The sequence below is a fragment of the Palaemon carinicauda genome, chromosome 44 (assembly GCF_036898095.1).
Source record: "Palaemon carinicauda isolate YSFRI2023 chromosome 44, ASM3689809v2, whole genome shotgun sequence".
NCBI classification, from domain to species: Eukaryota; Metazoa; Arthropoda; class Malacostraca; order Decapoda; family Palaemonidae; genus Palaemon; species Palaemon carinicauda.
In genome coordinates, this window is record NC_090768.1 from 32,304,946 (window position 1) to 32,330,314 (window position 25,369).

At 40.0% G+C, this 25,369-nt stretch overlaps 1 protein-coding gene across 1 annotated transcript in view; it reads right to left on the reverse strand.

Annotated features, from left to right (window-relative positions):
* r (carbamoyl-phosphate synthetase 2, aspartate transcarbamylase, and dihydroorotase rudimentary) overlaps positions 1 to 25,369 on the reverse strand; it is a 309,516-nt gene that overhangs the window by 133,482 nt on the left and 150,665 nt on the right. Inside the window, 3 exon segments of the mRNA XM_068366994.1 lie at positions 9,721 to 9,920; positions 12,095 to 12,270; positions 23,566 to 23,697. Coding sequence (XP_068223095.1) covers positions 9,721 to 9,920; positions 12,095 to 12,270; positions 23,566 to 23,697 — 508 coding nt within the window.

Here is a 25,369-nt window from a genome sequence, read left to right on the forward strand (position 1 = left end):
AGTCCATATTTTGAAATTCCTGGCCTTTTGGACGATTACTTTTCCAGATCTATAATTGGCATTTAATGATCTCTTGATATTTTCATCAAAACACTTATTACTTTTAAAATCTAATTAGAATTCTCATCAACAGCAAAGTGGGGTTTCAATAGATTTTCACTTCTTAGTGAAAAAAAAGTTCTAATGTAAATATTTTGTATGGTTTATAATAGTTCCCGTTTCTCAGTGCGGCTCATCTAATGGATTCTAGTGAGTAGTTATGAGCGATACATTGGGTAACACACGCAGAGATAGCTTTATAATCCCCTTACTTAAAAATTATCCTACACTTGAATACATATTCACAGAACTAATTTGATACCTTTGAAGTTTGTCTATTATTCATCTTATTAGGTATTTTGCCTTATCTGCATCTAAAACTTCAATATTAGCGCTCATTAACCCCTTTAGCAATAAAATGGTTTAAGTCCAAACTTAATTATGTAAACTCCAAATTTTAGTAATATAACCTCATTTGGATACCTCACTCATAGGCTATCAAAATATTCACATCTCTCAAAAATATTTTGTCCAAAAGATTTTGAGCTAAAGAAACCAAGTTCTGGGTGGTTGTTTGTAAAATGATGTTGGAAGTGACTTACATTTTATATATTCTGTGCTGCTGAAGGGAACAATTATCATTTCCAGGTGAAGCCATCAAACAAATTTTAGAATACCTTAACCCATACAGTACTGCTCCCTATCATACTAGTGTGTTATTATCCTTACATCAATTATTGTTCAGCACACACTGTTGAAGTGTAATATTCCATGCTAGGTGTAGTACTTGAACACCGAAGTGGAATTGGTAGAGTACAGTACTGACAAATCAAATATCGAATTACCTCTGAAATTAAAACCATGTGGTGGTTGACTAGCCGTAACATTGTAGGTGTCTGACCACGTGGCACAGCTGTTGGTGCTCTAATCCTCCCACTTAGAAAATGCTACAGTTCTAACACATTTAAGTAAAATATTGTAAAGTGAAGAGGCCTTTTGCCTAACCTATAGGTCTGCTCGTAATGACCTCTCCAACCAGACTTGGACGAGTCTGTATTAAGAATCATGGATATTGGGCAGGGACCAACAAGACTTGACATGGAGAAGGTCTTTGGTGAGAGCCAAATTCTGAGAATTAATCATCTCTAAAAACATTCCAGGCTGCTCATCTCCACAACTAAATGAGGTATCTAAACTATCTTCAACACTGGGATGACTATCGAAGCAAAGTGAAGAAGGTCCAGGACCTTCTATAGGTGATGCCTGAAGAAGAAGAGACTCCAAAGAAAGGAACTGACCATATGTAAAAAACAAATCTGAGATGCCTTTGGAAGGTTAAGTGGAGCTTTTGCCATGTTCCTATGAAGCCCTAGCCAATGGCAAATACTTCTTAGAACTAATCTAAAGGAATTGACCATATGTAAAAAACAAATCTGAGATGCCTTTGGAAGGCTAAGTGGAGCTTTTGATATGTCCCTTTAAGCCCTAGCCACTGGCAAATACTTCTTAGAACTAATCTAAAGGAATTGACCATATGTAAAAAACAAATCCGAGATGCCTTTGGAAGGCTAAGTGGAGATTTAGACATGTCCTTATGAAGCCCTAGCCACTGGCAAATACTTCTTAGAACTAATCTAAAGGAATTTACCATATGTAAAAAACAAATCTGAGATGCCTTTGGAAGGCTAAGTGGAGCTTTAGACATGTCCTTATGAAGCCCTAGCCACTGGCAAATACTTCTTAGAACTAATCTAAAGGGATTGACCATATGTAAAAAAAAACAAATCAGAGATGCCTTTGGAAGGCTAAGTGGAGCTTTTGACATGTTCCTATGAAGGCCTAGCCACTGGCAGATACTTCTTAGAACTAATCTAAAGGAATTGACCATATGTAAAAAAACAAATCTGAGATGCCTTTGGAAGGCTAAGTGGAGCTTTTGACATGTTCCTATGAAGGCCTAGCCACTGGCAGATACTTCTTAGAACTAATCTAAAGGAATTGACCATATGTAAAAAAGCAAATCTGAGATGCCTTTGGAAGGCTAAGTGGAGCTTTTGACATGTTCCTATGAAGCCCTAGCCACTGGCAAATACTTCTTAGAACTAATCTAAAGGAATTGACCACATGTAAAAAAACAAATCTGAAATGCCTTTGGAAGGCTAAGTGGAGCTTTTGACATGTTCCTATGAAGCCCTAGCCACTGGCAAATACTTCTTAGAACTAATCTGAAGGAATTGACCACATGTAAAAAACAAATCTGAGATGCCTTTGGAAGGCTAAGTGGAGCTTTTGACATGTTCCTATGAAGCCCTAGCCACTGGCAAATACTTCTTAGAACTAATCTAAAGGAATTGACAACATGTAAAAAACAAATCTGAGATGCCTTTGGAAGGCTAAGTGGAGCTTTTGACATGTTCCTATGAAGCCCTAGCCAATAGCAAATACTTCTTAGAACTAATCTAAAGGAATTGACCATATGTAAAAAAGCAAATCTGAGATGCCTTTGGAAGGCTAAGTGGAGCTTTTGACATGTTCCTATGAAGCCCTAGCCACTGGCAAATACTTCTTAGAACTAATCTAAAGGAATTGACCACATGTAAAAAACAAATCTGAAATGCCTTTGGAAGGCTAAGTGGAGCTTTTGACATGTTCCTATGAAGCCCTAGCCACTGGCAAATACTTCTTAGAACTAATCTAAAGGAATTGACAACATGTAAAAAACAAATCTGAGATGCCTTTGGAAGGCTAAGTGGAGCTTTTGACATGTTCCTATGAAGCCCTAGCCAATAGCAAATACTTCTTAGAACTAATCTAAAGGAATTGACCATATGTAAAAAAGCAAATCTGAGATGCCTTTGGAAGGCTAAGTGGAGCTTTTGACATGTTCCTATGAAGGCCTAGCCACTGGCAAATACTTCTTAGAACTAATCTAAAGGAATTGACCACATGTAAAAAACAAATCTGAAATGCCTTTGGAAGGCTAAGTGGAGCTTTTGACATGTTCCTATGAAGCCCTAGCCACTGGCAAATACTTCTTAGAACTAATCTAAAGGAATTGACCACATGTAAAAAACAAATCTGAGATGCCTTTGGAAGGCTAAGTGGAGCTTTTGACATGTTCCTATGAAGCCCTAGCCACTGGCAAATACTTCTTAGAACTAATCTAAAGGAATTGACAACATGTAAAAAACAAATCTGAGATGCCTTTGGAAGGCTAAGTGGAGCTTTTGACATGTTCCTATGAAGCCCTAGCCAATAGCAAATACTTCTTAGAACTAATCTAAAGGAATTGACCATATGTAAAAAAGCAAATCTGAGATGCCTTTGGAAGGCTAAGTGGAGCTTTTGACATGTTCCTATGAAGCCCTAGCCACTGGCAAATACTTCTTAGAACTAATCTAAAGGAATTGACCACATGTAAAAAACAAATCTGAAATGCCTTTGGAAGGCTAAGTGGAGCTTTTGACATGTTCCTATGAAGCCCTAGCCACTGGCAAATACTTCTTAGAACTAATCTAAAGGAATTGACAACATGTAAAAAACAAATCTGAGATGCCTTTGGAAGGCTAAGTGGAGCTTTTGACATGTTCCTATGAAGCCCTAGCCACTGGCAAATACTTCTTAGAACTAATCTAAAGGAATTGACAACATGTAAAAAACAAATCTGAGATGCCTTTGGAAGGCTAAGTGGAGCTTTTGACATGTTCCTATGAAGCCCTAGCCACTGGCAAATACTTCTTAGAACTAATCTAAAGGAATTGACAACATGTAAAAAACAAATCTGAGATGCCTTTGGAAGGCTAAGTGGAGCTTTTGACATGTTCCTATGAAGCCCTAGCCAATAGCAAATACTTCTTAGAACTAATCTAAAGGAATTGACCATATGTAAAAAAGCAAATCTGAGATGCCTTTGGAAGGCTAAGTGGAGCTTTTGACATGTTCCTATGAAGCCCTAGCCACTGGCAAATACTTCTTAGAACTAATCTAAAGGAATTGACCACATGTAAAAAACAAATCTGAAATGCCTTTGGAAGGCTAAGTGGAGCTTTTGACATGTTCCTATGAAGCCCTAGCCACTGGCAAATACTTCTTAGAACTAATCTAAAGGAATTGACCACATGTAAAAAACAAATCTGAAATGCCTTTGGAAGGCTAAGGGGAGCTTTTGACATGTTCCTATGAAGCCCTAGCCACTGGCAAATACTTCTTAGAACTAATCTAAAGGAATTGACAACATGTAAAAAACAAATCTGAGATGCCTTTGGAAGGCTAAGTGGAGCTTTTGACATGTTCCTATGAAGCCCTAGCCAATAGCAAATACTTCTTAGAACTAATCTAAAGGAATTGACCACATGTAAAAAACAAATCTGAGATGCCTTTGGAAGGCTAAGTGGAGCTTTTGACATGTTCCTATGAAGCCCTAGCCAATAGCAAATACTTCTTAGAACTAATCTAAAGGAATTGACCATATGTAAAAAAACAAATCTGAGATGCCTTTGGAAGGCTAAGTGGAGCTTTTGACATGTTCCTATGAAGCCCTAGCCAATAGCAAATACTTCTTAGAACTAATCTAAAGGAATTGACCATATGTAAAAAAACAAATCTGAAATGCCTTTGGAAGGCTAAGGGGAGCTTTTGACATGTTCCTATGAAGCCCTACCCACTGGGAAATACTTCTTAGAACTAATCTAAAGGAATTGACCATATGTAAAAAACAAATCTGAGATGCCTTTGGAAGGCTAAGTGGAGCTTTTGATATGTCCCTTTAAGCCCTAGCCACTGGCAAATACTTCTTAGAACTAATCTAAAGGAATTGACCATATGTAAAAAACAAATCTGAGATGCCTTTGGAAGGCTAAGTGGAGATTTAGACATGTCCTTATGAAGCCCTAGCCACTGGCAAATACTTCTTAGAACTAATCTAAAGGAATTTACCATATGTAAAAAACAAATCTGAGATGCCTTTGGAAGGCTAAGTGGAGCTTTAGACATGTCCTTATGAAGCCCTAGCCACTGGCAAATACTTCTTAGAACTAATCTAAAGGGATTGACCATATGTAAAAAAAACAAATCAGAGATGCCTTTGGAAGGCTAAGTGGAGCTTTTGACATGTTCCTATGAAGGCCTAGCCACTGGCAGATACTTCTTAGAACTAATCTAAAGGAATTGACCATATGTAAAAAAACAAATCTGAGATGCCTTTGGAAGGCTAAGTGGAGCTTTTGACATGTTCCTATGAAGGCCTAGCCACTGGCAGATACTTCTTAGAACTAATCTAAAGGAATTGACCATATGTAAAAAAGCAAATCTGAGATGCCTTTGGAAGGCTAAGTGGAGCTTTTGACATGTTCCTATGAAGCCCTAGCCACTGGCAAATACTTCTTAGAACTAATCTAAAGGAATTGACAACATGTAAAAAACAAATCTGAGATGCCTTTGGAAGGCTAAGTGGAGCTTTTGACATGTTCCTATGAAGCCCTAGCCAATAGCAAATACTTCTTAGAACTAATCTAAAGGAATTGACCATATGTAAAAAAGCAAATCTGAGATGCCTTTGGAAGGCTAAGTGGAGCTTTTGACATGTTCCTATGAAGCCCTAGCCACTGGCAAATACTTCTTAGAACTAATCTAAAGGAATTGACAACATGTAAAAAACAAATCTGAAATGCCTTTGGAAGGCTAAGTGGAGCTTTTGACATGTTCCTATGAAGCCCTAGCCACTGGCAAATACTTCTTAGAACTAATCTAAAGGAATTGACCACATGTAAAAAACAAATCTGAAATGCCTTTGGAAGGCTAAGGGGAGCTTTTGACATGTTCCTATGAAGCCCTAGCCACTGGCAAATACTTCTTAGAACTAATCTAAAGGAATTGACAACATGTAAAAAACAAATCTGAGATGCCTTTGGAAGGCTAAGTGGAGCTTTTGACATGTTCCTATGAAGCCCTAGCCAATAGCAAATACTTCTTAGAACTAATCTAAAGGAATTGACCACATGTAAAAAACAAATCTGAGATGCCTTTGGAAGGCTAAGTGGAGCTTTTGACATGTTCCTATGAAGCCCTAGCCAATAGCAAATACTTCTTAGAACTAATCTAAAGGAATTGACCATATGTAAAAAAACAAATCTGAGATGCCTTTGGAAGGCTAAGTGGAGCTTTTGACATGTTCCTATGAAGCCCTACCCACTGGCAAATACTTCTTAGAACTAATCTAAAGGAATTGACCACATGTAAAAAAAACAAATCTGAGAAGCCTTTGGAAGGCTAAGTGGAGCTTTTGACATGTTCCTATGAAGCCCTAGCCAATAGCAAATACTTCTTAGAACAAATCTAAAGGAATTGACCACAAGTAAAAAACAAATCTGAGATGCCTTTGGAAGGCTAAGTGGAGCTTTTGACATGTTCCTATGAAGCCCTAGCCAATAGCAAATACTTCTTAGAACTAATCTAAAGGAATTGACCATATGTAAAAAACAAATCTGAAATGCCTTTGGAAGGCTAAGTGGAGCTTTTGACATGTTCCTATGAAGCCCTAGCCAATAGCAAATACTTCTTAGAACTAATCTAAAGGAATTGACCATATGTAAAAACAAATGTGAGGTGCCTTTGGAAGGCTAAGTGGAGCTTTAGACATGTTCCTTTGAAGCCCTAGCCACTGGCAAATACTTCTTAGAACTAATCTAAAGGAATTGACCATATGTAAAAAACAAATCTGAGATGCCTTTGGAAGGCTAAGTGGAGCTTTAGACATGTTCCTTTGAAGCCCTAGCTACTGGCAAATACTTCTTAGAACTAGTCTTGATTTTGTAGAAACCTTGATTCTGAAAATCTTGTAAGAGCCAATTTGCTCAGGCCTAAATAGGCTATGACATGAACTACATGTAACCAAAGGAGTTCAATAACTGACATTGCTAATTTTGTGAGCACTTTGGTGCTATGTTGAGGCTGAAATACATCACTGATCTTCTATAACGCATTCTGTCTGCAAAGCCTGGGTTCTCGGTGATGTTGGAGAAAGAGACAAGAACTGCATTGGAAAGTGAGTAAGGTTGGGGAAGGGCTGAAGAGTGTTTAAGTAGCCAGCCTATTGGACTCCCATTACACAAGGCCTGGCCTCAAGTCTCTACCAGAGTTAGTGTCGAAAAAAGCTCTCTCTATACAATTACTGAGGACTAGACTTCTTTGACCTCTTTCTCTTCTTCTTAGAAGAAGAAGCGTCAGAAACACAGCCATAAATGAAAGAGGATGATTAGGAAGAAGAGTTAGGTAAGGAAGAAATATGTGGACGTTTCTTCCTCTTTCTAACCCTCACCTCAGGCTCTGGAAGCAAGGGTGTTGTTGTATGACCAATCAACAATTACGATGCTACCACAAGGGGAGAAATCACAGGGGTTACTCCAACAGGAACCACAATACTGGGGAACACTGTCATGAGGGAGGGGTAGACACACTCCTAGGAAAGAGGGTGTTATATGCTCCGGACCCTCAGGCACAAGGGTCGGGGTATCAACACAGGGGAGGGGGGCAAACAAGGGGTGACAGGGTCAGGCAAGATACACAGGGAACACCTGGCACAAGGGCAATACATTCTTTCGGTCACCTAAGGCACAGGCAAATGAGAAACTACTGTGGAAATCACCGACACATTGAGACATGGACCATACTAAGGGAGACACTTGTACTGGGGAGCCTAGGAGAAAGGTAGCTTTAGCTACCTTCCCTAAAATGTCTATAGAGGGCTCACCAGAAAGACTTCAGGAGGCCTATGCCTTTTCTAGATCAAACTCGCTGTCAGCAGTATGCACAAACGGAGAAGAGCCCCCAATCTCCAATTGGGTGTGGCTAATGCTAGGGAAATCCAACACACCACTATAACCTAAAAAATGGCTGCTGGGGCTGATTAGTCCTGACACATACTCCCTGGGGACCGATCCAGTGGTATAAGTTCAGAGCAAGGGTAGCAGACACACTCAATGAGCAGAAGGGAGAAGCAAAGCTCTCTTCCTCTCCCTAGACTTATACCTTTGTCGCTGTACAGGAGTTCAAAACTTACATTTGACACACAGGAATGACTGCAAACAGCCATGTCTCTAGCAAGAAGCAGTGTGTGTGATTTTACAACTGGTTTAACTAAAACCAGATATAAAGTCCACATTTTCCCACACACACGAATCTCTTGCTTCACACTCATAGTAATCAACAACCAGCATTCACTTCATGAAAAAAAAAGAAATTGAAAAGTTTGATTAAGGGCAAAACCATATACGGTATATGTACTCATTGTGGCTGAAAACTTAAGTGAAGGGCTTTTGACAGGTGGAGGAATGGGTGGCAGGGCTCCTTGTCCTAACTCACCACCTATTGTTAACTACCTAGTTAATGATGTCTACGGTCGTTCAAGCAGAAAACATAATTCATACATAAAGGATGAAAGGTTTGTTTATGTGTCGGAACAATAAACTACTGTGGAAGGCATGAAAATTCTGTACATAATGCCAGTGTAGATTAGGAAAGTGTAGAAACCATGACACAGATAAACAAAGCATATTTCAGTAAAAACTTATATCTTTGAGTTTCTGATGGCCAGGCCTTCTGTAGATACACACACTGTTTGAAAAACAAACCAACTTGTACTGCTTTGATATATGAATTTGAACCATATAACCCAGCTTTGTGGCCTGGGAGGCTATTTCGAACACAGGTGCAAATGGGGGGAAACTAGTCAGTAGCACTGTGGAAGTAAAAATTAAGAGAGGTTGAACTACAAAATGAAAGAAAGGAAGTAGTAATGGATGCATAGTACTGTAAAAGGTTTTAGAGTGAGAGTAGCTGGGGGATGAAGAGAGGCTACAAAGACCCTTGGGTAAAGCCTACAGTGCATTAATGAGCACTGACAGCAATACCCCAAAATCGGGTAGTAATTATACAGTAGTTTTTAAAAGTTACAAGGTGTGTTCTTTATCTTATTTTCACATGAAAATATCTTCTTTTGAGATTTTTACCCTGTTTACCTTCAAGCCTTAGGTTTTACAACCTATCGCCACCACAAGAGCGCTCAATTGGGTCCTTTCTACCAACTAGCCAATTTTGGGTTATCTTGCAGCTTGATCTTTCTCTTCTACATTATAGTTCACACTAATAACTAATTGTGTGTCTGGTGTAACAATTTTTTTTTTTAAAAGCCGAATTTACTTTCTTCATACAAACTTATTACAGTAATTACATTCAAAGTTAATTCTTCCTTAACACAATGATTTATTGCTGCTCACTGGCTAGAATACACAAAAGTAAGACATTAATATCTCTAACTTCACAATCCATGAGCAATATTAACATCCAACGAACAATCTTTTTTATTGGAAAGGAAGTGTATGATGAATGAAGACCACAAAATGCATGTTGATGTCAAGTATGAAATGGGATTGTATAAAAAAAAATTATTAAATATTTGTAGGTTACAAAATTAAATGAAAGATATTTCCCGTATGGTAAACTAACCTAATTTAAGAATCTGAGTAGCATGCTGAAATTCAGAATTTCATTTCAAGACACCTTATTCAAATGGCACTATATAAAGAAAGCATGGGCTCTATAGCACACAAAAGAATTTTCTGACTCAATGAACTTTCTAAATCCCAACTGAACCCCAAGAAATTACACAAACCATGATCTACTTACTGTGGTTGTGAAATGCCAATGCGGTCTAACATGCGAGAGAACTTGAATCGATTCTCAGCACCATCTATAGATTCAGGCGAAGTTCCAAGAATACGAGCTTTTTGTCTGTGAAGGTCTAGGGCAATATTGTTTGGAAGCTGGCCACCCATACTCAGGATCACACCCAAAGGGTTCTCAAGATTATAAATATCCATCACAACCTACCAAAGAAATTTAAGATGAAAGCAAATATTTAATAAGACATCCAGAAGCTGTATTGTTTTCATTTACTATTAACCCTATTTATATCAATATGGATGGGACAGTTTAAAAAAATATTTCATTTGAAAACAATGGTGTTGTCTGGCCAAAAAAAAAAAAAAAAAAAAAAAAAAAAAAAAAAAAAAAAAGTACAGATAACAAGATATTGCCTAATTTTTAGTGACAATTAGGTTTCTTAGTAACACTAAACCTTTGAGTTTCTGAATAAAATTTGTAAATTCACCTCAGCATTTACAATATTACAAACTTCTGCAATGAAAAAGCTGAAGAGTCTACTGAACTTTAAATTAGTGTCCATTCACCAGTGTCTCATGGTTATCTACCTAACTGGCAAAGGCCATCACACGGCACTATTCTGTGTAATCTCTCTCTCAAGTGATAATGTTCTCAGCTACTTGGAACTTTAAGTGAATATGCCTAGTGTTCCATGGATGGCAAAATATAAATACTAGTTGTGAAACGGTTCTTAAATCACCTCTATGGCCCCAGCTACTAGCTTCCTCTCATTGTCTTTCCATCCATTCCTTTTGGTCTCCTATCTATCTATTAAAATATTTGTACTTTTGTTCTCCTACTCTCACTCATCATCTTGAAACAAAGCTATCTCTTGCACCATCGTTCAGTTAGTTCTTTATTCATGTTGCATAAGATTTTCCATAATTCTGACTATCCCTTATATTTAGATCTTCGGACATTGTATCATCTTGTATGTAGTACTAGGTATGCAGTTAATTTTAACAGTTTTGTCCTCTGCATCATGAGGCTCAATACTACACAGCATTCTAGAAGTTTTATTACAGATGTGCCGAGCTTGTGGAATGATCGTCCTAATTTTACGGTTAAATCTGCACAACTCCAGAAGTTCAAATGTTCAGCCAATGTTTTTATGTTGAACATTTTGACATAAATCTCTCTTCATAGTTTGTGATACTACCACTAGAGAATTATGGGGATGGGGTGCTTTGACTGGCCAGACAGTACTTCATTAGATCCTTCTCTCTGGTTATGGTTCACTTACCTTTTGCCTACACATGCACCGAATAGTCTGGCATATTCTTTACAGATTCTCCTTTGTCCTCATACACCTGACAACATGGAACTTACCAAACAATTCTTCTTCCCTCAAGGGTTTAATTACTACACTGTAATTGTTCAGTGTCTACTTTCCTCTTGGTAAGGGTAGAAGAGACTTTAGCAAAGATAAGCAGCTCTTCTAGGAGGACACTCCAAAATCAACCATTGTTCTCTAGTCTTGGGTAATTCCATAGCCTTTGTACCATGGTCTTCCACTATCTTGGGTTAGAGTTCTCTTGCTTGAGGGTACACATGGACACACTATTCTATCTAATTTCTCTTCTTGTTTTGTTGAAGTTTTTATAGTTTATATAGGAAATATTTATTTTAATGTTACTATTTTTTAAATATTTTATTTTTCTTTGTCACTGGGCTATTTTCCCTGTTGGGGTCCCTGGGCTTATTGCATCCTGCTTTTCCAACTAGTATTGTAACTTAGCAAGTAATAATAATAATAATGTGACTGATCTATATTAAAGTTGTTAGTGATCTTGACACACTTCATATTTTTTTTTACTCAGTACTTCTCATATAGAGTTTACTTATTTCCTTTCCTTACTGTGTTATTTCCCCTGTTGGAGTCATATGGCTTGTTGCATCCTGCTTGTCAAACTAGGCTTGCAGCTTAGCTAGTAGTAGTAGTAGTAGTAGTTGCAAGGATCTTGAAATGGGACATGTGTGGATAGTAGCTTTTATGAATAGCTAACAGATAAAACAAAGGAAGAGAATGATGGGAACAGAAAATATCAAAAGGCAGTAACCAATCTAATGGGGGCTCTGCCTAATTTGTTGCTCATTATTACATCATTCCCTAGGCCCCTAGTCAGAAATCTTACTACCTTTTACTTTTCATGTTTCCTTCAGTCTCTCCCAACTTAGGCTTCAAATTTCTTTCACTCCAACATGCTCCGACATTTACCTCTCTCTAAACAAGAAATCCTGCCGGAAATCCCCGAATCAGTCTAGATATGGTATATGGTGATCTCAAGCTAGTTTAAGATATTAGTGGAGTCTGGTTTCCAAAGGAATAAAATCTCACCTCAAATGAAATCTCATCAAAATACAGACGGTCACACATATCATAGTCTGTTGAAACAGTCTCTGGGTTATAATTAACCATGATAGTTCTGTGGCCAAGTTTTCGAAGCTTACGTAGACACTGTACAGCACACCAATCAAACTCAACAGATGACCCAATCCTGTAAACTCCAGAGCCTACAGAGCAAATATAAAATGGTAAAAATTAACATCTATGCAGACAGTTATCAACCTGCATACTGCATAATAGATAAAATAACAAAATATAAAATGGTGCATTACAATGTACAGCATTATCAAACTGTGTATAGTATTAAAAATTTCATAACAAGGGTATAGAATGAATGTGTCGCTAACTAGAAATCCCAAACAGACAAATATAATACTCAATTTGGGAGCATGGATCTCCAAAATGCCAGACATCTTCACAAACAAAATAACACGAGCTACGGAAAACACGTCTGAATGTTCACGGGCGCTAACAAGGAATGATGGGAGAAGGATAGGTGGTGGTGGTGGTGGTGGTGGTGGTGGTGGTGGTGGTGGGGGGGGGGGGGGAGTAGCTGTAGTGAACGACACCTCGTAGTAACGGGCGATTTTGAGGAGGGAGAAGTCTAATTGGAGAGGGATCTCTGGTAGTGGTATCACTCGCCCCAGTTTTAATACCGACACCCTTTAAGGGTGAACGAGCTGGATATATTCCTAGCATTCCATGCAACTTTTTTCTCTGGTATATTTAGCAGTATTTATACCTTTGAAATGGTGCTTTAAGGAGCATTTCACTGGGCGACACAGGTCCCTCGCCCAGAAATAGATTTTTCCTTCGTCAAAATCCCTTTTTGACTACAGTGAACCCTCGCTACTTCGCGGTTCGACAATCGCGGATTCACCACTTCGCGGGGTTTTCCCATAACCCATATATATATACATATCGCGGATTTTCCGGAAAATTAGAAAATACCGCGAAATCTGAAGACAACCAAATACGATATTTTGTTACCTGTAATTCCATTAATACTGTAATTAGTAATATCTGCTCTTACTGATTGTTCATTGCATTACATATGATATATAATTCAGCACAGAAAGAAATAAAACACGAAAAGAGAATGTGATCATACGATAATTCAGTACGTAGTAAAATTAAATCGAACATGAAACGCAAATCAGATGCAGTCATACCATATTAGAATGGTGTGTACTGTAATGGATGTGCTTCTTTTCCATGAATCTTTTGTATGTATACGTACGTAGTACAGTACTGCATCCAATAATATTCTTTGTTGCAAAAATCACATTTCGAATACTGTAAGCGTACGAGAGAGAGAGAGAGAGAGAGAGAGAGAGAGAGAGAGAGGCGTAAAATAGCGTACGTAAATTTTTATTATTATTGTTATTATTATTATTATTGTTGTTGTTGTTAATAAAATTATTATTGTTATTATTATTAATCATTATTATTATTATTATTACTGTACAGTATTATTATCATTATTTATTATTATTACGGTATTGTACTTAATCTACGTACGTTCAGTATGCGCGGGGGCATCTTCTATGAGTAACCAACGCGCCATAGTACTAAGACGGGTTGTGATTGGTTCAAGCGCTGATAGATGACGAATCAAAACTCAAGTTTTGTTATCTAGCCTGTGATTGGTGTTTTGCCCGCATCTTCTACCCGCAGCATCAAAGTTCTCGCGGGGCTGCATCGTTCACTTTCTCTTTCCGCGTATTGCTGAGTAGACGTTCTTAACTTTGTGAAGTTTAATCTGTGCTGTGTGCGACTGTTTTAAGTTGAACTTTTTGTTGAACTTTCTGTTACAATGCCTCCCAAGCGTTCTGCTTCTAGTAAGGCTGGTAGTGAGCCTAAACGCCACCGAAGGATGATGACGATAGCTGAGAAGGTTACGCTTCTCGACATGTTAAAAGATGGTAGAAGTTACGCGGCCGCCGGCCGCCATTTTGGCATCAACGAATCCACCGTTCGCTACATCAAGAAGGACGAGGCGAACATTAGAAAGACTGCTGCAATCACCTTTAGCAGATCAGCGAAGCGAGTCGTTACAACGCGTAATAAAACGATCGTACGCATGGAAGGTGCTTTAGCTGTGTGGATTGCCGACTGCCGGAAGAAGAACATAGCGTTGGATACGAACACCATCCAAACAAAGGCTTTGAGCTTATATGAGAATTTTGCTGCAAAGGAACCTAAAGAGGACGACGGCAACCATGCTGAAGATGATGATGATGCAGATGATCCTCAACCAGGGACATCCACTGATTCCCAGCCTCAGAAACGTTTTTCCGCAAGCAAAGGATGGTTCGCGAAGTTTCAGAAACGCTTCGCCCTGAAAAGCGTTAACCTGCATGGGGAGTCTGCTTCCGCTGACACTGCCGCTGCTGAAACTTACGTGAACCAGACTTTCAAGAACATTATCGCTGAAGGTGGATACAAGCCGGAACAAGTCTTTAATATGGATGAAACCGGCTTGTTTTGGAAGAGAATGCCGTCGCGAACTTTCCTGTTCAAAGAGGAAGCCAAAGCCTCTGGCTTTAAGGCATTCAAGGATCGCGTTACCCTCGTGATGTGTGGCAATGCTGCTGGATTTTTGTTAAAGCCGGGGCTTATTTATAAGTCGAAAAATCCTCGCGCTTTGAAAAATAAAAATAAGAATCTCCTTCCCGTGTACTGGATGCATAATCAAAAAGCATGGATTACGAAGATGCTGACCTCCAACTGGTTCCACCAGTGTTTCATCCCGCAAGTCCATGAATATCTCTTAGAGAAGGGCTTGCCATTCAAGATCCTTCTCCTTATGGATAACGCTGGTGGACACGCAACTGACCTGTCGCGTGAGGGCGTTCAGGTTGAGTTCCTGCCACCCAACACCACGTCATTAATTCAACCAATGGACCAGGGGGTTATCAGGGCGTTCAAGGCCCTCTACACGAAGAATACCTTGGCGGACCTCGTTGCGTGTGTGGATGCTGCCCAAGATGACGAGGATGAAGACTTCAACTTGAAGGCGTACTGGCGGCAGTACACCATAGCCACGTGCCTGCAGAATATTCAAAAGGCACTTCAAGAGATGAAACCTGCAACCGTAAATGCGAGCTGGAAGAAGCTGTGGCCCGATATTGTTTACGACGACAAGGGATTTACTCCGTCGGAAATCCAACACTCTGCAATACGGAAATCTGTGCAGTTGGCTGCCATAATTGGGGGTGACGGGTTTGGCGACATGACGACTGAAGACGTCGACGAGTTGTTGGACTGCCATTCCCAGCCCCTAACTGACGCAGACCTCGAAGACCTGACGAAATCGGCAAGTGAGGAAGAGAGTGAGGGTACCCAGGAAGAGACCCAAGAAAATGTCGAAGAAACGGGCTTAACATTAGAACGGCTTGCCAAGTTCTGCAACCATATGAAGGAGGCGAAAGAAATGTTACAAGAGTGGGACGAGGATATGGTTCGCTCGATGCAATTCTGCAACAAGGTTGATGACATCACGACTCCCTACAGGATGCTCTTGGATCGAAAAAGAAGCAGCGGCAACAACTTCCGATCACAATGTTTTTCCAGCCTCGCAAAAAAGAGCCAGTTCCTCCTGCTAGTACGCCTTCGGAAGAAATTGAAGAAGTTGAAAAGGTGTCCCAGGAAAAGACACCTCCGTCTGAAGAGACGTAAAATACTATCATTGACTGCACAGTAAAACACATCATCAGCTTCATCATCATCATTTCTACTGTGCAGCAAATTCATCGCCATCGTCATTCAAGTTTTTCTTGAACTTCTTTCGTGGTGAGTACAGTAACAATCTTTATTTTTTACTTTAACCTGTTTTATAGTTTAGTAATGTACGTACTGTATGCATTAAGTTAAAGGGAAGGTTTTAAAAGTCTACATGTTGTAACCTATCATATTTTTTTTTGTTTAAAATTTACATTTACGTACGTAAAAATCTCTCTCTCTCTCTCTCTCTCTCTCTCTCTCTCTCTCTCTCTCTCTCTCTCTCTCTCTCTCTCTCTCAAATTGTTTTCCTGCTTTGCTACGTACAAGTACTGTATAATTTATATTTGTAAGGTAACATATTTTGTAAATGCTTTTACTGTAAATACTGTATGTACTGTATCATTATTTATCACTATCATCATGCGCGTTAAATGCCTTGTTTGTTCTGAGCGTGGTTGTTTACTGAGCGTACACGCCGTCGTTTCAGGCGGCGTCATAAAGAAAAAGATTTCATTTGGAAGTCCTAAAAAAAATACGTAAACTAAAACATTGGTAATAAAAAAATCAACATACAGTACTGTATAATCAATATAATCGATGCAAAAACTAACCTATACGTACATATATGTGTACACTAAATGAGTTTGTTTCTTCATTATGATCAGAGATGAACGTAAACAAAACATTGGTTGCCATTTTTTATCGTGCTTTTTAGGTGTTTAGGAAACACATGATATAAAATCGCCTTTAATATTTGTGCCTGTTTTAGTTTAGGGTGCTGTAGTACATGCATTAAGTGTTCTGTACATTAAAGGGTGGTTTGTTAACAGTACTACGTACAAGGGAAGGTTTTAAAAGTCCGAATATACATGTTAAATAAATAGGTAAATATGCTGTCACTACTTCGCGGATTTTCACCTATCGCGCCCGCGTCTGGAACCTATCTACCGCGATAAACGAGGGTTCACTGTACTTTAAAAAGCACTGTAAAAGTTTTATAGCCAACAAAAATCATAAATGAGTATTTAACTAAATTTTCACAAATACAATGAGATAAAAACTAAATCAATGTACTGTAAGAAAAAATATTGAACACAATTTGACATCTTACAATAAAGGTAACCTCTATCAAACTCACAGCATCTCTTATTCTTTGGCAAAAAAAAAATTTATATCAGTTTTCAAAACTTGCATTTACTTCAAATTCTTCATCTAGCAAAACATAAAAGCAAATGACATTTCTACAATATAATACCTTGAAAAATGTTATTTTCATTAGTAAAATAAATTTTTGAATATACTTACCCGATGATCATGTAGCTGTCAACTCTGTTGCCCGACAGAAATCTACGGTCGGGATACGCCAGCGATCGCTATACAGGTGGGGGTGTACACAACAGCGCCATCTGTGAGTAGGTACTCAAGTACTTCTTGTCAACAAGAACTCAATTTTCTCCTCGGTCCACTGGTTCTCTATGGGGAGGAAGGGCGGGTCCTTAAATTCATGATCATCGGGTAAGTATATTCAAAAATTTATTTTACCAATGAAAATAACATTTTTCAATATTAATCTTACCCGATGATCATGTAGCTGATTCACACCCAGGGTGGTGGGTGGAGACCAGCATACATGTTAACAAAGAAGCTAAGTATCCCGTATCTTATTTTAGCCGTTATTCAAAAATAACAAACATAAAATAAATAAGTACCTGGTAAGGAAGTCGACTTGAACCATTACTCTGCTTTTTTTAAGTACGTCTTCCTTACTGAGCCTAGCGATCCTCTTAGGATGCTGAGCGACTCCTAGGTGCTGAAGTATGAAGGGCTGCAACCCATACTAAAGGACCTCATCACAACCTCTAATCCAGGCGCTTCTCAAGAAAGAATTTGACCACCCGCCAAATCAACCAGGATGCGGAAGGCTTCTTAGCCTTCCGGACAACCCAGAAATATTTCAAGAGAAAGATTAAAAAGGTTCTGGAATTAGGGAATTGTAGTGGTGGAGCCCCCACCACTACTGCACTCGTTGCTACGAATGGTCCCAGAGTGTAGCAGTTCTCGTAAAGAGACTGGACATTCTTAAGATAAAAGACGCGAACACTGATTAGCTTTTCCAAAAGGTTGCGTCGAAAATATTTTGCAGAGATCTATTTTATTAAAAGGTCACGGAAGTTGTGACAGCTCTAACTTCGTGTGTCCTTACCTTCAGCCAAGCTTGGTCTTCCTCATTCAGAAGGGAATGAGCTTCTCGTATTAACAGTCTGAAAATAATAGGATAAAGAATTCTCTGACATAGGCAAAGATGAATTCTTAACTGAACACCATAAAGCTTCAGACGGGCCCCGTAAAGGTTTTTAAAATAGAACTTAAGAGCTCTTACAGGACATAATACTCTTTCTAGTTCATTTCCAACCATACGATAAGTTTGGAATAACGAACGATATGGTCAAGGCCGAGAAGGCAGCTCGTGTTTGGCTAGAAAACCAAGATGTAGAACATGTAGCCGTTTCGGATGAAAATCCGATGTTCTTGCTGAAGGCATGAATCTCACTGACTCTTTTAGCTGTGGTTAAGCATATCAGGAAAAGAGTCTTAAAGGTGAGATCTTTCAGGGAGGCTGATTGAAGTGGTTCGAACCTGTCTAACATAAGGAATCTTAGAACCACGTCTAAATTCCAACCAGGTGTAACCAAACGACGCTCCTTCGTGGTCTCAAAAGACTTAAGGAGGTCCTGTAGATCTTTATTGTTGGAAAGATCTAAGCCTCTGTGACGGAAGACTGATGCCAACATGCTTCTGTAACCCTTGAAAGTGGGAGCTGAAAGAGATCGCTCTTTCCTCAGATATAAGAGGAAGTCAGCTATATGAGTTACAGAGGTACTGGTCGAGGATACGGATACTGACTTGCACCAGTTTAGGAAGATTTCCCACTTCGATTGGTAGACTCTAAGGGTGGATGTTCTCCTTGCTCTAACAATCGCTCTGGTTGCCTCCTTCGAAAAACCTCTAGTTCTCGAGAGTCTTTCGATACTCTGAAGGCAGTGAGACGAAGAGCGTGGAGGCCTTGGAGAACCTTCTTACGCGTGGCAGACGTAGCAGGTTCACCCTTAGGGGAAGAGTTCTGGGAACGTCTACTAGCCATCGAAGTACCTCGGTAAGTTATTCTCTCGCGGGCCAGAGGGAAGCAACTAGTGTCAACTTTGTCCCATCGTGAGAGGCGAACTTCTGCAGTACCTTGTTGACAATCTAGAACGGAGGGAATGCATATAGATCTAGATGAGACTAATCTAGTAGAAAGGCATCTAAAAGAACCACTGCTGGGTCCGGGATAGGTGAGCAAAGTATTGAGAGCCTCTTGGACATCGAGGTTGCGAAGAGATCTAGGATGGCTGGCCCCAGGTGACCCAAAGTCTCTTGCATACATCTCTGTGGAGGGTCCAATATGTTGGAATTATTGTCCCTTCCTACTGAGACAAACTGCTAAGACATTCAAGTTGCCTTGGAAGAAATTTGTTACTAGTGAAAAGTCTAGACCTGTTGAACAGGAGAGGAGGTCACTAGCGAACTCGCACCATGTCAGAGAGTAGGTCCCTCCTTGCTAGGAGATGAACATCAAAGCAGGGAGTTGTCCGTGTTGACCTCCATTACTTTGTCTTGAAGGAGAGACCTGAAGCTTTTCCAGGTCAGACGTACTGCCAGTAGCTTCTTGCAGTTAAAATGCATTGTCCTTTGACTCGAGTTCCATAATCCCGAACATTCCCTACCGCCTAAGGTCGCACCCCAGCCTACGTCCGATGCGTCTGAGAAGAGAACGTGGTTGGGGGTCTGAACAGTCAGGGGAAGACCCTATAAAAGGTTGATAAAGTCCTTTCCTCAGGTTAGACCAGACTTATCTTCCGGAAACCGGGATCGAGACCGCTTCTAGCGTCTCGTCCTTTTCCAGTGAAGAGCTAGAAGAAACCGAAGAGGACGGAGGTGAAGTCTTCCAAGTGACACCAATTGAACCACGGATGACAGTGTCCTAACCAGACTCATCCACAGCCTGACAGGGCCGTATTCCTTCTTCAGCATCTTCTGGATGGATAGCAGGGCTGGGGATTGATCTTCTTGTTCAGCCATGTCCTCATCAGAGGGTTCCTCATCCGAAACTGATGAGGAAACGGCAACGGAGTGGGCAACGTCTGACTCGCTGAATCCGGTCGCACTGGTGGATGCGTGACGGAGCCGGACACAAGATCATGGTATTGCTGCACAGTCTGTGAACTGTCAACCATGGGGATGCGAGGAAGTACAGCGACAACCCGAAACTGTCTAGACTGTCTGGGTAGTACAGACAACCCCTTATCGGGTTGCTGAGGTTGCCGCACTGCGTCACAACAAGTCACCCTGCTGGTTGTTGAACGTCTTCCCAGTGAAACACTGAACGTCCACAACCACCTCCGAGAGTAGCTTAACGTCAACGTGCGACTGGCAACCCACACTGGGTCGCACCGGTGGAGGAACCATCTCAACTGGCGGACGTGAGTAGGATACCTCAGCGTCAACAGGGCGTACAACCAACCGGTAGGAAGGTCGTTGGCAAGAAGGTTCTTCTCCGTAAAAAAATCCTCTATCAAGGACTAAGCTTGGACTGCATGTCTTGCAACAAAGCCCAAGGTCTATGGGAGCAGGTGTGGCAACAGACGGGGTTAGCGACTGAAGCGGAACCATTTACCCTCCCTGGAAGCATGTTATGCTTAAATTAAAGTCCATAGGAGGTAAGCAGCTTAAGGCTCCTCTCCAAATGACAGAGTCCTCAAGGGAATATCAGAAGGAGGGAGAACAGCACTTTCTCATCTACAGGAACCATATCCGAGAAAAGCTAGGTTCTCTCAGTGAGGGTTTCACTGGTGCAAAAGCAGCAGACCAGAAGGCAACGTTATGAAACTGCTTGACAGTCTGTGAACTGTCAAAAACTGAACTGTCAACCACAACAGGAGCGTGAGGACATACAGCACTGGTGTATAAGTAGCAGACCAGAAGGCAACGTCATGTAACTGTTTGACAGTCTGTGAGATGGCAACAACCAAAGTTGTGTGGGGAAGCCTCAACTCCTGACTGACTAGTTTGCTGCGGACGAGTGGCGGTAACCACAGTGTGTTGCGGAGGCTGACACACCGTGTCAAAACACGGCAGCTTGTGGTAGCTCACGCACGGCAACGGAGTGCTCTGTGTGTGGGAGTCATCATACATCTGGCAGGGTTGACTGTGCATGGGTGGAGGAGCTCTCACAACAAGAGTGTGAGAGCAGGAAGCCATGCTGGGCGCACAACCGTGGGAGGTGTAGGCCCACGGGTGCAACGTCAACCTTCTCCGCAGTCGGAGTGTGGGAGCTGGCAACAACAAAAGCAGAGTGCTGGAGCGTGGGAGGGGCTGCGGTGGGTTGCGGAGCATGCTGTATGGTATGCGGAGCATGCTGTATGGTATGCGGAGCATGCTGCATGGGTTGCGGAGAAAGCCGCATAGTGCTGGAACCCGGCAGCTCTACAGCACCTTCCCACTGCTGATGCGGAAGCTCACGCATGTCAACGAATGGAGCAGCAAGAACATGCGTCTGGCAGGGTGGACTGCGCATCGGTGGTGGAGCTCTCACAGGTGGGAGCAGGCAGCCGCAGTATCTGCTGAGCGCACAACCTCGGCGGGTTGTAGGTTAACAGGTGCAGTGTTAACCTTCTCAGCATGATACTCCTGCATGAATGCCGCAAGCTGAGACTGCATAGTCTGCAGCATGGACCACTAGGGTCTATGAAAGACAACAACAAACGGAGCTACTGTCCGTTGTGACTGAGGGTCTAAAACAGCTGGTGCGGCAACAGACGGAGTTACTGCCTGTTGCGGTACCACCTTGCCTCTCTTGGGAGGTGTGCAGTCGTCGGATGACTGGAGCGAGTCCGAACTGACCCAGTGGCTACACCTAGGCCGTTGGACTTGCGCGGAAGGGACGGACTTGCACTTAAAAGCTGCAAGATTTGGTCCATGGTTTCTGCGAGAAACCTCTTCCGCAGACGAGGAATAAATGGGCTCTCTCGTCTTTGTGTGGGTGGGGTGATCACGTCGGCAACGTGTGTAGATACACCCGAAACCACGGAGGGAAACGTCTGTTCGTATATCAAGCCTGTGGAACCCATAAGTCCTTCGACATTACTTCTCCCCTGGGCTTGGGAGCTTGTAAGAGGTATCGGACAAGGTGAACAACTGGCACGAACAAACGAACCCTCGAACGCAACACTGTAACACTTTGCGCATATCACTTTATCACTTTTGATTTTCTGTTTACACTTATTTCACTGAACTCGAAACTTTAAGTGATTTGTACCTGAAACACGCAATCCTATCCTTCATTAAAAGGTAGTAATTGCGAAAACAGTTTTACAATGTAACAGAAAAACATAATGAAAGATAAAGAATTCAGTGGCTGGAAAAGAGACTAAACACTAGATCAAATAAACTACGTTTAAAATCTCTCACCGCATAAAGCCTGGGAACAAGAATAAAACTCTAGAAACGTTTTACCTTCTTCCCCTATAGCGACTAGGGAGAAGAGTAAAAAAACGAGAACAACGTTACCCGCTTGAACGAAACGTTTATCCTCCTCTCTCTCCCTCCATCTCTATCTCTCTCTCTCTCTCTCTTGACTTAGAACCTGAGAGATGAGCCCAATTATATATCGTTAAAACATATTATTTGTTAAAGGAAAAAAAAAAAAACTGAAAGGTTTCCCAAATAAAAAGTTCCTTTATTAGAATTAAAACCATTTAAGCTAAGAAAGAATGAATGAAACGCTAGAATCGGTTTACTCTTACTGCAACGTGAAACCGTGAAATACTCTCTCTCTATCGTAACGATAGAGCGCATGTTGAACGTTCTGAACGTCAACAACTGCGGAGACTAAACTAAACGTTAGTTCATCTTTGAAAACAGTACGAGACTATCAAAGAAATTCTTTCAAAAACATTAAAATTAAAATAGCATAAATTCTTAACAGGAAATACGATATGACGGGCTCAATGTTAATTAACTTCGGTTCCAAGTAAGGACCGCCTACTATTAGGAAAAGTCGCATATAAACAAACATAAAAATTAATTTTTATAAGTTTATAATAAATGGAAAGTTAATCGAAGAGGCCTATAAATGGCGGAGAGATATAAAATAAATCTATAACTTTGTTAAGCAAAATTACCAAAAACCTAAACACACTTCCGTCTAAGGGAAGGGTCGGTCATTAAAAGTGAAAGAGAGTCTATACTCTCTTCGACACCAACACTTCCGTCTAAGGGAAGGGTCGGCCATTTAAAAGTGAAAGAGAGTCCATACTCTCTTCGTCACCATAATTAAATCTATCCAAAACGAGTTCAAGTTTTGAAATGAAGATAAAACCCCTGCATAGCGAAAGCTCAAAACTGGAATAGTGTACTTCACCAAAAAGTTGTGAAAACAAATCCAGTTAGGGACGGCGTATTAGTAGGTCTTGCCGGTGGCACGACAGAGGAAAAATTGAGTTCTTGTTGACAAGAAGTACTTGAGTACCTACTCACAGATGGCGCTGTTGTGTACACCCCCACCTGTATAGCGATCGCTGGCGTATCCCGACCGTAGATTTCTGTCGGGCAACAGAGTTGACAGCTACATGATCATCGGGTAAGATTAATATTGAAAAAATATATCAAATCAATACAACAAATAATGATTTACTCACCAATGACTATAGTGGCTCCAGGAGGGAATGATAAATCATGATCCTTTCCAGAATAAGTCAAATATAGATAATTAGTGACTGCTGGCCACTCTGCTGATACTGTATCAACCTGCTTTACAATTGGTAGTATACCTAGAAATTAAAAAAAAAAAAATTAATTCTCCAAAATTTTTCTGTATTCTTTATACAGTATTGTTAAAGAAAAAATTCCAATAATATATCTTTAAAAGTAGAAAGATTTGATATCTGACATTCTCTTCTATAAAAGCCATACCTTATCTAAAAACTTCACATTATTGACTTTATGTACCTGCAAAGTGGTAAAAATTCCATAATTCCATCCACCACTAGGGTACATGTACGTTAAGTATGTACTACTTTAAGCACACCATCTTGATAACTCCGTTTTGATCTTATGATAGGCTGGTTGCCTTTGCTCAGATGAAAAGGTTTTCTAGTGCATGCACATTTGTCTAACGCTAAATCCCTTACTTATGAACAGCATGTATTATTCTAGCTGAAGTACATTATGTACTGCTCTCACTACACTATTAAAAATAATTGAATTACGTATAGTACTGTTGTATGAATTGTTGTATAAAATTTTTTAATAATGTAACTATTCTGAATTCAGAATGTAACAATTACAGGTTCTTTACTGAATACAGTACATTGTAGTATAATATGTTATTAATGAGATTCTAATTTTCCTTCTTCATATTTCAATATTCTTACCAAAATAAATTGGTCAAAAGTTATTTTCTGGCAAATTTTGCAGCCATAATTATGTGATATGCCTCCAACAGCTAGTGTAATATACTTAAATAGGCTATCAAACTTGTTCTTGAACAATTTTTTTTATACAACTCATCAATTATATTGAGCCCAAATTAGCATCTAAATTTTCCCCAGATATGCAAATTCAGATGTTTTCCTTACAAAACACATAGATCGATGAATGACTGTGTGCATGTACATATCTCAGGATCATTAGGTAGTGGAAACTACACGAAACATTCTATTGCATAGAATGGATGTGATACAGAAACAATTGAGGAATGGGATATGGGCACTACCATATGATTAATGGGTGTTATAAAAGAAAATACATTTTATCAAAAACTTAGTTTTTCCAATGCAAACATCATGCTGAACCAGAATATTCGTTTAGGTCGGAGATTTAACTGTTGAAGAGTTCCCAAGATTTTTTAATGTGCAATTGAATCAGTAGAGCACCTAAGAACTGGGTAGGTCAAGAAGCAAGCAAGTAATGTATTCTCAGAGGCAGATGATTTGTACCTTACCTATCTCATAACAAAGGTATAGAGATAAAATAACCAACTGGTTGATATAGCCTTCCAAATACCAGGTGCAATAGTGGTCAAGGTGGCAACTGTTTGTTTTAGAAAAAGTTGAAATTTCAGTAGTGACAGGCACATCGATCAATAATGTACAGGAAAAATTATTATAAAAGCTTAAAGTAGGAACCATCAATGCAGCTAACAATATACTAAGTACAGAAGGTAGGAAAAATATCAGAACCACAAGAACAGTAGGTAAGAGGGGGAAAGAATGCATAACAACAAGCAACAGAAGGAGCAAGAAAATAGCCAGTCTTTATATATAAGTTTTTAAGATTTTACAAAAACCTTCGACAAACTTTTAAGATAAAATTTCCTATCTTATCATATATAAATGGTAAATATTTGTTCATAAGCAAATAATGAGTTTTGATTTTTCTTTGAAAATTTCATGGTTAGAGATATTGGCAGTCCGTTTTTTTTTAAAGAAAACTTTAATAGGC